Source organism: Bicyclus anynana, chromosome 7, assembly GCF_947172395.1.
Source record: "Bicyclus anynana chromosome 7, ilBicAnyn1.1, whole genome shotgun sequence".
NCBI lineage: Eukaryota > Metazoa > Arthropoda > Insecta > Lepidoptera > Nymphalidae > Bicyclus > Bicyclus anynana.
Genome location: NC_069089.1, coordinates 5,927,987 through 5,940,526, shown reverse-complemented (window position 1 = coordinate 5,940,526; position 12,540 = coordinate 5,927,987). Strand labels below are relative to the sequence as shown.

Genomic DNA, 12,540 nt, shown 5'->3' with positions numbered 1-12,540 from the left:
CAAATTCACACTTTACCGACTAATGGACAACTCATCATTTACTTAACATGCCCACGGAATATATAATAGCACAAGTACAGATATTTCATGACCAAAAATACGACCGATACCCAAAGTGCAGAGTAACTGACGTGCTACCCGAACATTACGAGGCACTTTGCGAGGCGCGTAGGCATGGTTATTGCAGTATGGCATTGGTTGGCATAGGCAAATAAAAGAAAGTTTCATTGATTTCATAGAAGTTGCTGAAAAGGCAGGAGAGGACATTTGTCAACAGATTTTAGAAAATTTGGCGGTTGATGATGTTGGACAATGTCAAGCCCAATCTTATGATAATGGGCCAGCATTCATGAAGGAGTACACGCCAGAATTGCAGAAAGGAATGAGCTGGCTGAGTTCGTACCGTGTTTAGCTTACTCCTTAAATCTTGTAGGTGTTCATTCTGCCTCATCATGCCAGGAAGATATTAACCTATTTGGACTAATTCAAAAAGTATAATTATAATAATTATTACTTTTTTGTTCTCCACAACTAGGTGGGACATTATAAAAAAATACGTTAAAACAAATTTAAAAGGAAGTAGTCAGACGTCAGGTGGTCTGCAAAACATGTTGCAGTGAATGCCCTATTAAATAATTTGCCAGAAATAGCGAAAGCCTTAGAAGAAGTTAAGCAAACTTCTCGTAATCCAGAAGCTAACTACGAGGCAGGTCATCTCTTAACCGCTATAAAGGATTTTAAATTTACTCTTAATTTAATTCTTGGGCGAATATTCTCCGCAAAATAAATCGAGTGAATATAGAAATTCAGAAAGCGGATATTATCCTTCTCCGTTCCGTTGCACTAATGGATGGTCTGCTCAAAACTTTGCATGAAAGAACATGAGACAAAAACCAATGGAATATTGGATAAGAGGCTGCAGAATTGCTGAAAAAAGTGGTGTTGACCCTATTTTGCAAAACAAACGAATTCCAAAACTTAAAAAACATTTCGATGAGATGTGTGACGTCGAATTACAAACACTCCTACTTGTTTAACTATTTTCTAAGGAAATAATGATGGTATTTGATCGAATCATATCAGAATTTAAAAAGAGGTTTGATTTTGCTACCAAGCTGAACTTGAATTTTTCTTTTCTTAATGGTACTAATATTTTGAAAATGTCGATTGAAGAACTGCAAAAGTATAGAGCAGATCTGGCTCGAAAATACGGGCGCGATTTAAGCTCCGTTCAATTCTGCCAGGAACTTTACGTTTTTGAAGAGCAAGGTCCGCTTCTATTTGGTGATATAGAAAAGGTTTCTTTCTCTTGCAACAGATCTATGCGCATGATTTGCAGGATGCTTTTCCTAATATTTGTATTGCTCTGTGAATTTACTCTACACTTCCTACTATATCCGCAAGCGGTGAGCGAAGTTTTACCAAACTAAAATTAATCAAAAATTATTTGCGATCTTCCATGAGCCAGGAACGTTTTTCGAGTCTTGCAATCTTATTGATAGAAAATCGAATTGCTCATGAGTTAATTTGCTGAACAAAAAGCTCGAAGAGTAAAATTGTAATTTCAATTTGTCAACTTTACTATTTGAAACTGCAATTTTTCCACTTTTGCATTTGAAACGCCACTTTAGTATTTCATACTGAAAAAGATCCAGTTTTCTTTTATCCGTGCAGAAAAAACAGCGATGGATGCATTATTTACGAAGGGCATATTTAAGCTATGTCCAAATGTCAATCAATTAGTGAACTTATTATATAAATTAATCAATTAGTGAAATTACATAGGATGATAAAGGTATAAATAATATAAGTCCCTTAACTGAGAAATGCCGTCCAGGTGGGGGGGGGGGCGGCATTTCTCAGTTTTTGCCCCACCTAAAAAATGTTGAAGATCCGGGGCTGGGTTTGACACCGTTGGATAGTGATGTATATAGAATATACTGCACTTATTGTCAGAAAAATGGAAATTCGTATGAAGTTTAGGATCACCATTATAAACATGATAATTTTTGATTAAAAATACAAGCGACTTTAAAAACATAAGCGTACCCACAAAACTAAAAAGCGAAACATAACATTACAATACTATTTTAATACAGATCAGTTAACGTCCATTCCAAGGACCATCAAAATATACCCTTTCCAATAAAGAAAGAATTATCAAAATTGGAATACTCAGTATAAAGTTATAATAATATACACGTCGAATTGCTAACCTTCTCTACGATTTTTCGTCGCGTCCGTTGAAAATGTAAAACGTTCAATAGGTCGGCATCTGTCGAATTTTGGTAATTTTTGGGGATTTTTGAGGATTTTTGGGGGCCCGCCCCCCAAAAATCCCCAAAAACTTATACTTACTTTTACTTATACTTACTTATACTTATACTTACGCTTATCAGGGCGTTTATCTATATATATGGTTGATATCATGGGCGTTCAAGTGGTTATATGCAATTGTTTTATAATCTATGTTCATTCGGCATATCAACTCACTCTTGACTTTTGTAGAAGGTAAAGTGCTGATAAATCAAATAGGTAATTTAAGAAAATCACGAAGATTTTAATAATAAATTATAATTAAACTTGTACTTCAGATGCTATTATAGGAAGACACTATCAAGTAAAGTAACATAGGCAAAACTTATACAATACAAAAATAATTAAAATACGAAATACTTTTGGGTTCCGCTTCCAAAATTCTTAGTAAAACTCAAATGTTTCCATGCAAACCATTCAGATATCACTTATAACATTAGAAAATATGATAAATGCTTGATCCAAAACCAGCAGGCATAAAAAAGTATTAGAACTTTTGTAGAAGCAAAAAGCACAACAGAAGTTCTAATAATTTTAAACCTTTGGTCTAGATAACAAAGTTGGATTTTTAACTAAATAAAGTTCACATTTAAACAACTTGAGCTTTACTCTCCTTAAAATTAATGTATACAGCTAAATTTGTAGCGAATGTCGGTATTATTTAACATGAATAGCGTATTGAATTCTTCATCATTGCTAGTAATGGCCGTGGGATGCAACCAGAACAGGTGCTGGAGCGTAATGAGATACTGGTGCCACTACCTGAAATAAAACATAAATGATTCTAAAACATACTATTCTAAAACAAAGTGGTCCACTGCATCTGTCGGCTTGTCTATTTGTTATAAACTCGAAAACTTTAAACGAATTTCATACTGTTTCATTCATGTGGAAGGATATATAGATAAATAACTAGCCAACACCCTGCGGTTACACTCGAGTAGTTCCCGTTCTATATGACACTGACAAATAAAGTAGCTTTCTTGTTTTTTGGTTCAGTAGATCCAGAGATACAATACAACAAACTTTACCAGACTATAAAATAGAATTATAATTTTTTCAAGGTTTTGTTCAAAATTGTTGAAATATATATATCTGTTAGTTTAAGATATACAATACAAGTGTTGATCTTGATGTTCTAGACATGCCTGAAGTTCCACTTTCCTTGCAAACTAAGCAAAAAGCTTGTAGGTAAGACGTTATTGCAATAATTAGGTTCGAACTTAAACACTCACATAATATTATGTAAATAGAAGCTTTTTTTAATTATTTAAAAAAAAAACAATTGAATATTAAGGATTAATTAGTAAACTATAATATGTAAGGAATAAAGTCAAAAGTGACAACAATACAGAGTTACTAGAACGCTGCTTTGAGTAAAGTCTACAGTAGCAAATAAAAAAAATATTTAACTTTTATTACCTACCTAAGTGTGTATATTATTTAAGTGACCGATAAAATATCACTAACTTTATTGCTCGGCTATAAATGTACTCGTAACAATAATTGTCAGCAAATGCGGTTTTATAGCTGACTTTGAGGCCATATAGAAGCATTAGTATCTATATGATCTCTGATTATAAAGGTATGTTTATTGAATCAGACAAAATTGCCAAGCGTGAGAAGGCAATAAAATTTCACGCAAAAAGACTGTTCTAAATTTTCCGCAGCCATATAGAGGAAATTTTTAATAGTTCGCCAAGTTTACCGGGTTATTAACGGGCTAAGTGTCTCGTTTCCTTATGCGTTGAGAACCGTTAGTTTTGCGCAAGGGCCGGCAAGCGAGGCATAGTTTGTGCAATATTGAATTTAACTTAGAGAAAAACCTTATCATAACTTGCTGATTGTGGAACAAGACAGTATAAACATCAATGCACGTTTTAGTTTTTTATGACTTCAAAGGCTCGGAAAATGATATTTTTGCACAACATAAAGTGTTAACTATCATCATTTACCTATAGATCGATAAGTTACTATTTAGCAATTTCTTCTAAGTTTATTAATCTAATCCTTGAACACTTTTTTCGGTTTATTTTATGACTCACAATCCTTATTCCACTATGAGTATCGTCACAGGTTAAACACTTTTATATCTTTGATCATTATATATAAAAAAAAATTGTAAAGAAAGTACAAAAGCAGAAATAGAGTATGTTTTTTAAAGTCTTTAATTCTCCTCTGAAGCTTAGAAGAAAAAAAGCTTTGATGGATTTCAACATGTAAGTAACTTGTAAATGTTAGAAAATACAGTTAGTCTATTATCTTACCGGGTGTACAGCATGGCCAGTCCTCTGCACTATGGCGTTGAAACCGGTGTGGTCATCTGCCGAGTAATGTACCGTTCGCGTCGTACCGTCAGGCTCCACTAGGGAGTAACTACCTGGAAATTTATATTAATTGTTCAACTTAATCAGACTTTTTGTCTAGTGGTAGGCATTGGCTGTGGTTAGTTGCCACCCTACCGACAAACACGTACCGCCAATCAATGGTACGATCTCGCGTAGAAACTGTCAGAGGTATGAGTAGAATAAACTAGTAGGGCTAGTAGTCTAGTCTAGTGCTCTTAGTTTCTTTATTTAACAGTCCACTGCAAGGCATAGGCCTTGTAGTGATTAGGCTAAAAGAGGGATTTTTTTACATTGTATAGGCGAGCGCTTAGCTGCAATCATGCTTGAAAGTAAGCGATAATGCATAATGGTGGTACGCACTTGCCCAGAAGATGCCTATTCACTCTTGACTTGAATATACCCATTCCATAATTTCGCAGTGCGGATCAGGAACGAAGAACCGAAACGCTTCGTACGTGTCCAGGGCACATCAACTACGTATGGATGCAGACCTCTGCGATGCCTGGCAGTTATATGGTAAAAAAGTGAAGAATTTCGAGCTTCAACCTAGCATGCTGGTAAATGCAGCTGACATAAGGAAATAAACTTGAGCATGGTCACAAATGTAGCACTAAATATGTGCTGTATTTTGACTAAGCAAGTCTTTGCCCTTATTTATGGGACAGTAAAACCATAACCGATGGTTCACGTAACTGACTGAGTTAGTAGAAGCTTTCTTATTGGACCACGTTTTGAAAACCTTGTAAAATTAGTTGTAAGTTAACGAGTACTAGAATGCTAATCGGTGTTATGTGACCGGGTGCTGGTACTACTAACCTTTGACGACGTCGCCGTCTCTCTGCTCTTGCTGTGACTTGACGTCACCGGTGTGGGGATCCTTGACTCCGTAGTTGAATGCATACTTTGGGTATGACTGTGAAAATATGTAAATGTCATTAACATCTATAAAAAATATTATAAAATTGATAAAGTTTTAAAAACAAGTGAATGAGATCAGAAACCCTGGTAATGTATGATTCTATTGATGAAAGAATTTTTAAAATCGACTGAGTAGTTTACAACAACAAACAAACAAGCAAGCTCACATTAGCATATAAAATATTATTTATCATTTGCTTTAGGTTTATTTATTTGGTTATATGTATTTTTGTTGTCTGAATAAACAAAAAAGGAAGGTCAATATAGTCTCTTATTGTAATATTTTAATGACACCAACAATTCAAAAAAAATATTTTCTTTTTAGATTTCAAAACTCGTAGCTTAGGATACTATAACGTTATTTAATAAATCCTACATTCTATAAAGTTGCAGCGATGTGACATTTTATTTTTGGCATCCCATAGAAATAAAATTCTAATTCTAATAAAACTTGTTATAGGCGAATATTACATCGACGGGTCCCAAGGTGCTAGAATGGCGACGCATTACAAAGCGTAGTGTTGGTAGACCACCCTTCCTTCACCCACCCACCCTTCGCTGGATGCAAGCTCAGTATCGTGATGTTTGGAAGTCCCTACAAAAGGCCTATGTCCTGCAATGCACGTCCTTCGACTGATATGATGATGATGAGTATAAAATAGCGGAATTACACCCCAGCTCTTGTATCAACTAGATAACAAACCACGGGCTCTGCGTGTATGACGGGTGCGTGTACGACGGGTGCGTGTAATATCGGCGCGGATGCGTACACCGCTCCGTATCCAACCGACACCGGTGCAGCCAGCGCCACGCTAACACATGATAGCAATGCTAATATCTGCGAAATAAAAAAACCGATATTGTACCAAAAAGTAATCATCGAACCCCAATCCATTGCAATTTACACTCTCACGCTACGAGTCGATTACCAAATGAAAAAACAATAAAGTATCAATTTTTTTTAATAATGTTAGCTGGTAATGTTTGATTTTTGATCACTATCAGATGTATATGATTATGACTGAGTTCATGACTTAGTAGGCACGTATGGAACCCTCGTAACTTTTTATTTTAAGTTTTCATCTGTACTTATTACAATAACAACAATTTTCAATTCGTCTTTTTTTTTGAACCCACATGTTTAATCACTAAACCAACGAGGTTTAAGTATATTTTTTTCATTTTAAATTTATTTATTATTATAAATATATATTGAAGTCTCAACATGAAACTATAAAAACAATATCTTAAATAAAGGAGTAAAATCAGAATTATGAGTAGAATTTAGTATTTCTTTAAATAATAAATAATTATTATTACATAAAACATTTTGATCCTACGCCTAATTTTACTGTTGGAAAAATTGTTTTATGTCATGATTTTTTTTTCAGATTTTTCGACTGGTAATTTTTTTTCGACTTTTTTTTACTTAGACTTTTTTTACTTAGATTTTTAAAATTGAAACAATTTTTCAAACTCACCCACATATTGGCTGTCTCAACAAACACTACACATATCAAGCACGCAATAATCCTGACCGACTAGACGAATGTCCTACGCTTATAAGTTGAGGACCCCTCCATACATAGGCGGCAGGTATTTGCACCTGTCTATTCGATCCCGCGCCCAAAGAATTGCTACAGAATTCTTGTTATTTTTGTGTACAAATATCTTTTATTGCAATTGATCTAAAAACTAAGAGTATCTATGATAATAATGCTCTAATGCTTGTATACTGAAACATCGTCCAAATCCATCACTCATTTGAAGCCTTCCAGCGAGTCTATATAAAGAAAGAAGAAGAGTCTACTGTTTTTTTTTTATTCTGTACAAATTAACCCTTGACTACAATCTCACCTAGTAAGTAAGTAGTAAGTGATTTATGCAATTTAAGATGGAAGCGGGCTAACTTGTTAGGAGGAGAATGAAAATCCACACCCCTTTCGGTTTCTACCGGAACGCTAAATCGCTTGGCGGTACGTCTTTGTCGCTAGGATGGGAACTAGCCACGGTCGAATTCTCCCACCAGCCAGATATTTTTATTTATATTGTGTACGAGATCTCAGTGTACGTTTCTTAATATGAGTCACGTCATCGTTTTCCATCGTATAATTCAAAAAGGGTGGTGTTATAAGCTTGACGTCGACATCTGTCTGTGGCATCGTAGCTCTTAAACGGATGGACCGATTTCGATGCGGTTTTTTCATTTGTAAGTCTCCTTGCGGTTCTATATTTTTTAAATATTGGTCCAGCTATGTAAGAATATCAGATCTTTTCTTAATTAATAGTAGGTAGGCATTAGTTTCAACTGCAATAAAAATGAACTTTTACCTAGCTCACATAGTGCAACACCATTTACTGTTAAGATGGAAAGAATTTCTGGTATAAAAATCGTTAATGTAGTTAATTCCAATAACCTAGAGGGTTTTTAAAAGTTTTCAATTTTAACTTGTCGTTACTTACATAGGTATCTGCGGTGATAAAGCCTAATATTATTAAACCATAAGTCTGATGATTGAGTCAGAATAATCAGATGATCAGAGGAACTCATAAACGAAACAAGAGACATTATGACATCGCTCATTTCCATGGCAACTACGTTGTTAGTGACATTGAATTTTTGGCATTCCATAGAAATAAATTTCAAATTCTAATAATACTTATAAAAGACGAATATTACATCGACGAGTATAAGATAACAGAATAACACCCCCAATTACTTATTTAAGTTTTATTATGTATTTCTAAATATGAGGTAATTCATTACTTTAATTATTTGCTTGTTGTTTCTCATAATAAATCAGTTTAAAATTATTTCTTGTTGTAAATTCTTACAATAAATTCGTTTAGAATTATTTCTTAACAAGAGTTAGTATTATATAAGCGATATATAACCGTTCAATGGACGATAAAACAAATTCCTGCGTGTTGAAATTGGTTCGACGTTGCAGTAGAGTGCAGTGCAACCTAAATTTGGAGCCATTTCAACCGATTGAGCAGCTTTCCCAACTTCACATAAATCAGAATTAGTGGTATCTTGAACATGTGTTGCACTTTTTTAATTTTAAAGATTAATTTTCGCGTTTAAAATTAATTTTGCCTTTGTAATTAAGAGTTCCTGGAACAATCGCAAAACATTTTCAATCGTATCAAAAAAGGAGGAGTTTCTATTCTTCAAAACAAATAGTTCTCAGGTTAAGAGGGCATCGTGCCATAGTTGAGGCTATGAGTTTCATAAATCTTAAGAGCCTTATCAAACACCAAACGAATTAGGAAATAAAAAAAAAATAATAAAAACAATACAATCAAAATAAACTTTATCAAATACTAACGGACGCCCGCGATTTAGTGGAATTCAGTTTTTCACAAATCCCGCGGGAACCATGGATTTTTCCGAGATGAAAGTAGCCTATGAGTTAATCCAAACTATAATCTATCTCTACTTCGTTCGGTTCAGTAGCCGAGGCGTAAAAGAGTAATAAATATTCAAACCATCAAAATCATCAGGTTTTCGCAAATCTCGGGAATCAATGGATTTTTGCGGGATAAAAAGTAGCCTATGTATTAATCCAGAGTAAAATCTATTTCAATTCCAAATTTCAGCCAAATCTCTTCACTTAAGAGTAACAACCATCCAAACATCAATACAAACTTTCGCGTTTATAATATTAGTAGGAATCTTTACCTATCTATCTTTATCTTTATATATCTACATAAAACATAGTATAAAAAACAACGCAACGGATTTTAATGCAGGTAGATTGTATAGAGCTTTGGTTAAATGGTGGCAAATTAAACTCGTTTTCGTGAAGGAGAATTACTACATTTAGGTTCAACATGATTCAAGATTTTATTTGTTTCAGTTTCCATGCCGACGATGTCGCGACGAGCATTCATTAGTACCTATTATAATTTATAATTTATTTTAACATGGTCCTACAAGGTCAGACTACTTAATAATAAATTATGTCCTCCTCGATTCATTTGAACCTGGCTAGAATATAGCTCATGAATTTAAAGTAACACCAGTATTTAGATACCTTGAAGTTTACAATCCCAGAAAATAGATGCACCTGGTAACCATATTGATTCAAGTACGCCTCATATTTTACACAATGCATTTCCATTCAAAATAAACCCTCAATAAATACTAATGCCTAAATACCGGGTGATTTATTGATATAAATCAGCATTAACAAATGTCTAGACTCAAATCCAATTCAGTTTCTATTAATAAACTATAACGGTTAAATCTAACATTCTATGCATTATCGTTTATAACGTTCCTATCTTCAGGTGTATATTGAAATGCATTTTCATAAAATTTTCTTCATCAAATTCAAGAAATATAAAAATTAAACTAATGTTCATTAAAAAGTATATACATTTACAAACAAAACATATAATATTATTATCATGCAAATTCCTATTTCATATTTCCTATGAAAAATTCCCACAATTATTCCCCATGGAAAAAAACTTCATAAAGAATAGACCGATTTGAATGCAGTTCTATAATAGTTTTTATGACTGTCTCCGTGTCGCAGTAGTATGCGCAGTGGATTCACAAAACAGAGGTCTTGGGTTCAATCCCCAGCTGGGCTGATTGGGGTTTTCTTAATTAGTCTAGGTCAGACTGGTTGAGGCTTTCGGCTGTGGCTAGTTACCACCCTACCGGCAATAATGTACTTCCAAGTGATTTAGCGTTCCGGTACAATGTCGTGTAGAAACCAAAAGGGGTGTAGATTTTCATCATCCTCCAAACAAGTTAGTCCGCTTTTATCTCAGATAATTAGATTGCATCATCACTTACCATCCGGTGAGACTGTAGTCAAGGGCTTGTAAATAATAAAAAAAATAATAGGACGCTAATTTTCGGGAGATGGTTCTCGTTTATGTGACAGTCGTTATTCTTAGTCACTAGTAAACTATTGTGTGTCGGGATTTCTTTTTTATTTTTTTTTTTAATTATATTAGTACCTATACTAGGTACTTACCTAGGTATTATGAAAGGAACCACCTATGAGTATAATTAATCAATCGAACAATTATTACTTTAACTTCAATCACGTTTAATTACCTACGTCGCAAGGGCAGTATGTAATAGATTACATAACAACCATATTTAGGGCTCTAAAGGCACCTTTTCAAAGTTACATAATAATTTGTAACATAATCTACTAATTGTGTTACAAAATGTTTTTTACCACAACACTAGTTTTTATCGTTGACTTTATCCACCTTGCCAAATCTATACTAAAGCCATACTCGATATGTACTGTTTACCAACAAATAAATTAGAAATGAAGGAAGAAAACGCATATCATTTCATAACTTATTCATTTTAAAGTAAGTATATATTTATATCTAATTTTTCTAAGCTTATTTATCAAATTTATTTTTATTGAGTACAAGGTAATACTTATTAAAAACTTTTATTTAACTTGCAATGTTATGTATTACGGTGGATTCTTTGAACTAAATTTTGAAGTAGATATCGATCGAGATATACACGTTAAAATTGGATGACAATGCACAATATTTTTTATGACGTCATTCCAAATCGAATACGGCGGACCACCTAAGATGGCGGAATAGTTATTTTTACTGCATTTCTACAATATGGGCATCAAATGAAAGGGCTTATTAAGAGTGACTTGAAAATATGAACAAACTCAGAGACCTAGCCAGCGATAACTAAAAATAAATTCAAAGCAAAAAATCATTTTTTATAAAAAAGCTTTTATTTAAACGCTCTAAAAAGAAGAAAATATTTTTTTTTTATATTTTTTAACTATCATCTATATAAAGCGACAAGCTTTTGTTATCACAAAAATTGTATATAATGATTTGAATTGTATATTGTAAATAATTGTTATAAATAGATAGTTACAATTTTTAAAGAAAAAAATATTTTCCTGTTTTTAGAGCGCTTTAATAAAAGCTTTTTTTTTTAAATTGCTTGTAATTTATTAGATTTAAAATCACTAGCGATTTATTCCCCTTATTTTTAGTTTGTTTATTGGTAAACACTGAACATCGAGTATGGTTAGAGCATAGGCCTCTATATTCGTAAATCCGAGTGGGTCCACGATGTATCCCAGGAAGACAAAAAAACTGTTGTCGACAAATAGCGCACCATCGAAAATATCACCAACAACAACATCATTTGTCCCATCGCTACAAAAGAGAAAGACAAAAATGTTCACGAGATAATTCGTTGACGTATGGCTTATCGAAGATTCAGACACGCCTGTTGAACGAACGCTCATAAATGGATTATTACAAAAAAAGAAAAAAAATCCCTAAAGTATTTTTCTTGTATGTCATACGATATTCTCTAATTATATTAGGGAACCCTAAATGTGCATATATCTCCTTGTTATACCCACATAACGTAGCTATTGCAAAACATAAACTGTGTTACTAGGTATACCAATGAAAAACGACAGCAATTTTCCAATCTAATACATTATATCTGTATGAACGGCATTTTATTGGTTTTATGGAATCCAAGTGCTTTTATAGACGCAATTGGATTGAATATCAAGTTATATAGTGATTGGTTTTTTAACGGTTGTTTCTTTTTTAATTTCAGAGAATTCATGTCAAGTACAAAGTATGAATATTATTAAAATTCAGTATTTGAAATTCATTTATTTCTTAGTTTACAAGCACTTTTAAAACGTCAGGTCTGTCCGTTTGTAGTGACTACCTACCACCGGCTTAAAGGCAGGATTTGCTGAGAAGTTATTTTTTTATTAATACGTCATACTTACATACTTAATTTTTTTTATTCAACCGACTAAAAACACGCAAATGTGCTACACTAAAACGTAAAAATGTCAGTTAGCTATGATAATAATAATATATTAATAATAGTTTTCAATAAAAGTACTCAAAATTACTTATGTACTTGTATTTACCCCTTTCCTTCTGTTAAAGCTTCAATTTTATT

General features: G+C 33.3%; 2 protein-coding genes across 5 annotated transcripts in view; one reads left to right on the top strand and one right to left on the bottom strand.

The window, feature by feature from the left end:
• LOC112058162 (band 7 protein AGAP004871) overlaps positions 1-12,540 on the top strand; it is a 60,558-nt gene that overhangs the window by 36,693 nt on the left and 11,325 nt on the right. For 2 of the 4 annotated variants that reach the window (XM_052882468.1, XM_052882467.1), the window contains exon 3: positions 5,084-5,180. The exons of the other annotated variants lie outside the window; for them this stretch is intronic. In XM_052882468.1, coding sequence (XP_052738428.1) covers positions 5,084-5,180 — 97 coding nt within the window. The remainder of the gene's footprint in view (positions 1-5,083; positions 5,181-12,540) is intronic. 4 annotated transcript variants of the gene reach the window in all.
• On the bottom strand, positions 2,559-7,222 carry LOC112058164 (cuticle protein 8-like). The gene is made up of 5 exons (XM_024098873.2): positions 7,064-7,222; positions 6,286-6,420; positions 5,481-5,577; positions 4,584-4,696; positions 2,559-3,078 (listed from the first exon to the last, which is right to left on the bottom strand). Exons 1-5 carry the CDS (start codon positions 7,067-7,069, stop codon positions 3,013-3,015), a joined length of 417 nt encoding a protein of 138 aa, XP_023954641.2. The 5' UTR covers positions 7,070-7,222; the 3' UTR covers positions 2,559-3,012.

Bases quoted from the DNA above. Each gene is read 5' to 3' on its own strand.
- LOC112058164 (XM_024098873.2), bottom strand. The intron at 4,697-5,480 runs GTTAGTAGTACC...ATAAATTTCCAG, and splicing joins AGACGGCGACGTCGTCAAAG to GTAGTTACTCCCTAGTGGAG. The intron at 3,079-4,583 runs GTAAGATAATAG...GTTTTATTTCAG, and splicing joins CTGGCCATGCTGTACACCCG to GTAGTGGCACCAGTATCTCA.